The 1990-nt window shown below is 59.4% G+C and overlaps 1 protein-coding gene across 1 annotated transcript in view; it reads left to right on the top strand.

Moving 5' to 3' along the window:
- Positions 1 to 157: 157 nt before the first annotated feature.
- Positions 158 to 1990, top strand: part of PNPLA6 (patatin like phospholipase domain containing 6) — a gene marked incomplete at its 5' end in the record, with an annotated part of 15663 nt that continues 13830 nt past the window's right edge. Inside the window, 6 exon segments of the mRNA XM_021382879.1 lie at positions 158 to 242; positions 424 to 506; positions 609 to 706; positions 776 to 916; positions 1135 to 1294; positions 1397 to 1477. Coding sequence (XP_021238554.1) covers positions 158 to 242; positions 424 to 506; positions 609 to 706; positions 776 to 916; positions 1135 to 1294; positions 1397 to 1477 — 648 coding nt within the window.

Genomic DNA, 1990 nt, shown 5'->3' with positions numbered 1-1990 from the left:
GCAAACTTTGTCCCCACACTTCTGGGGACGCTGCTGAGCACCACTGAGGGGCTGTTAAGCTGTCCCCACACCCCAGGGGCTGCTGTCCCTCCACGCCGTCGGGGTGGCAGTGCCATGGGAAGGCAGGGACACATGGGGACCTCGTCTTCCTCCCCAGGTGCTGTGGGTGATGTTCAGCCTCAGCTTCGCCATCCTCTTTGCAGTTGCCGTCATGGTGCTGGTCCGGCGGCTGCGCCTTAAGGGTGAGTGACACCAGGTGACACCGGGGGGTGACGCAGAGGGACACCGCGGTGCCACCCTGCGCCTCAGTTTCCCCCATGAAGGGATGGGCGCGTGGGGGAGGGGACACCGAGCGGGTGCCATGGGGAGGTGACAAGAGGGTGACAAGTGGGGTGACAGGAATGCCCCCTCCCCACCTTCCAGAGGTGCCTGCCCAGGAGACACCCAAATACCGCTTCCGAAAAAGGGACAAGATGATGTTCTACGGGCGCAAGATCATGCGCAAGGTGACCCTGGGGATGGCGTCTCCCTGATGTCACCACGGGGTGACGCTCCCTGACGTCACCGCAGCTTGACATCGCATCACGATCTGCCCCCACCCCCCCTAGGTCTCCCAGTCCACCTCCTCGCTGGTGGACAACACCATTTCCAGCGCCTCCCGGCCCCGCATGAAGAAGAAACTCAAAATGCTCAACATCGCCAAAAAGTGAGGTGCCACTGGTTGGTGGCGGCGGTGGCGGTGGCGGAGCCCGGTGTCACCTCTCTGTCCCCTCAGGTTCCTGCGCATCCAGAAGGAGCTGCCCACCCTGCAGCTGAAGGAGCCCCCGCCCTCGGTGCTGGAAGCCGACCTGACCGAATTCGACGTGGCCAACTCCCACCTCCCCTCCGAGGTGCTCTACATGCTCAAAAACGTCCGGTGAGTCTCAGAACAACGCCGGATTCACCTCCTGTCCCCTCTGTCCCCAACCCTAAAGCTGGTAGTGATCCATCCCCACCCCAAAGCTGTTTTCTGGGAGCTGGACCACAGATGCTCGGTGCTCTGCATCCGCTGTTGGCTATGGCAGCGGGGTGCGAGGTGGCATTTTGGTGCGGTGCCCATCAGCACGGTGTCACCTGCCGTCCCCATCCCTGCAGGGTGTTGGGACACTTTGAGAAGCCGCTGTTTCTGGAGCTCTGCAAGCACATGGTTTTCCAGCAGTGCCAGCAAGGGGATTACGTGTTCCGACCTGGGCAGCCCGACGCCAGCATCTACGTGCTGCAGGACGGCAAGCTGGAGCTGCTCCTCACCGAGCCGGTGAGGGGATGGGGACAGGATGGGGACACTGTGGGGACAGGGATGAGATGGGGGCACCACGGAGATGGGGCTGTGAAGAACAGAGGGATTTGTGCTGCACAGGATGGAAAGGAGACAGTGATGAAAGAGGTGTTTCCTGGAGACAGTGTGCACAGCCTGCTCAGCATCCTCGATGTCATCACGGTACCAGTGCCAAGGCTGTTCCCAGACCATCCCCAAACCGTCCCCAAACTGTCCCCAACAATTATGGTGGTCCCCAAGAACAACCAAGCCTCTATTCTGGTTGTCCACAAGAATCCCAAGCCTGATCACAGCCATCGTCAAACCCCTCCACCCCCAACCATGACCGTCCCCTAACCCAAACCCAACCATGGCCATCCCATAATCCAAACCCAACCATGGCCATCACTAAACCCTTCCAAACCCAACCATGGCCATCACTAAACTCTTCCAAACCCAACCATGGCCATCCCCTAACCCAAACCCAACCATGGCCATTCCTAAGCCCTTCCAAACCCAACCATGGCCATCCAGTAACCCAAACCCAACTATGGCCATCACTAAACCATTCCAAATCCAGTCATGGCCATCCTCTAAACTAAACCCGATGATGGCCATCCCCTAACCCAAGTCCAACCATGGCCATCCCCAAACTCCTCCATGTCTAAGGATGGCCATCCACAACCCTTTCCAATC

This window comes from Numida meleagris, unplaced genomic scaffold, assembly GCF_002078875.1.
Source record: "Numida meleagris isolate 19003 breed g44 Domestic line unplaced genomic scaffold, NumMel1.0 unplaced_Scaffold303, whole genome shotgun sequence".
Lineage (NCBI taxonomy): Eukaryota > Metazoa > Chordata > Aves > Galliformes > Numididae > Numida > Numida meleagris.
The sequence above is the reverse complement of the archived record's forward strand: the minus strand, read 5'-3'. Positions and strand labels throughout refer to the sequence as shown.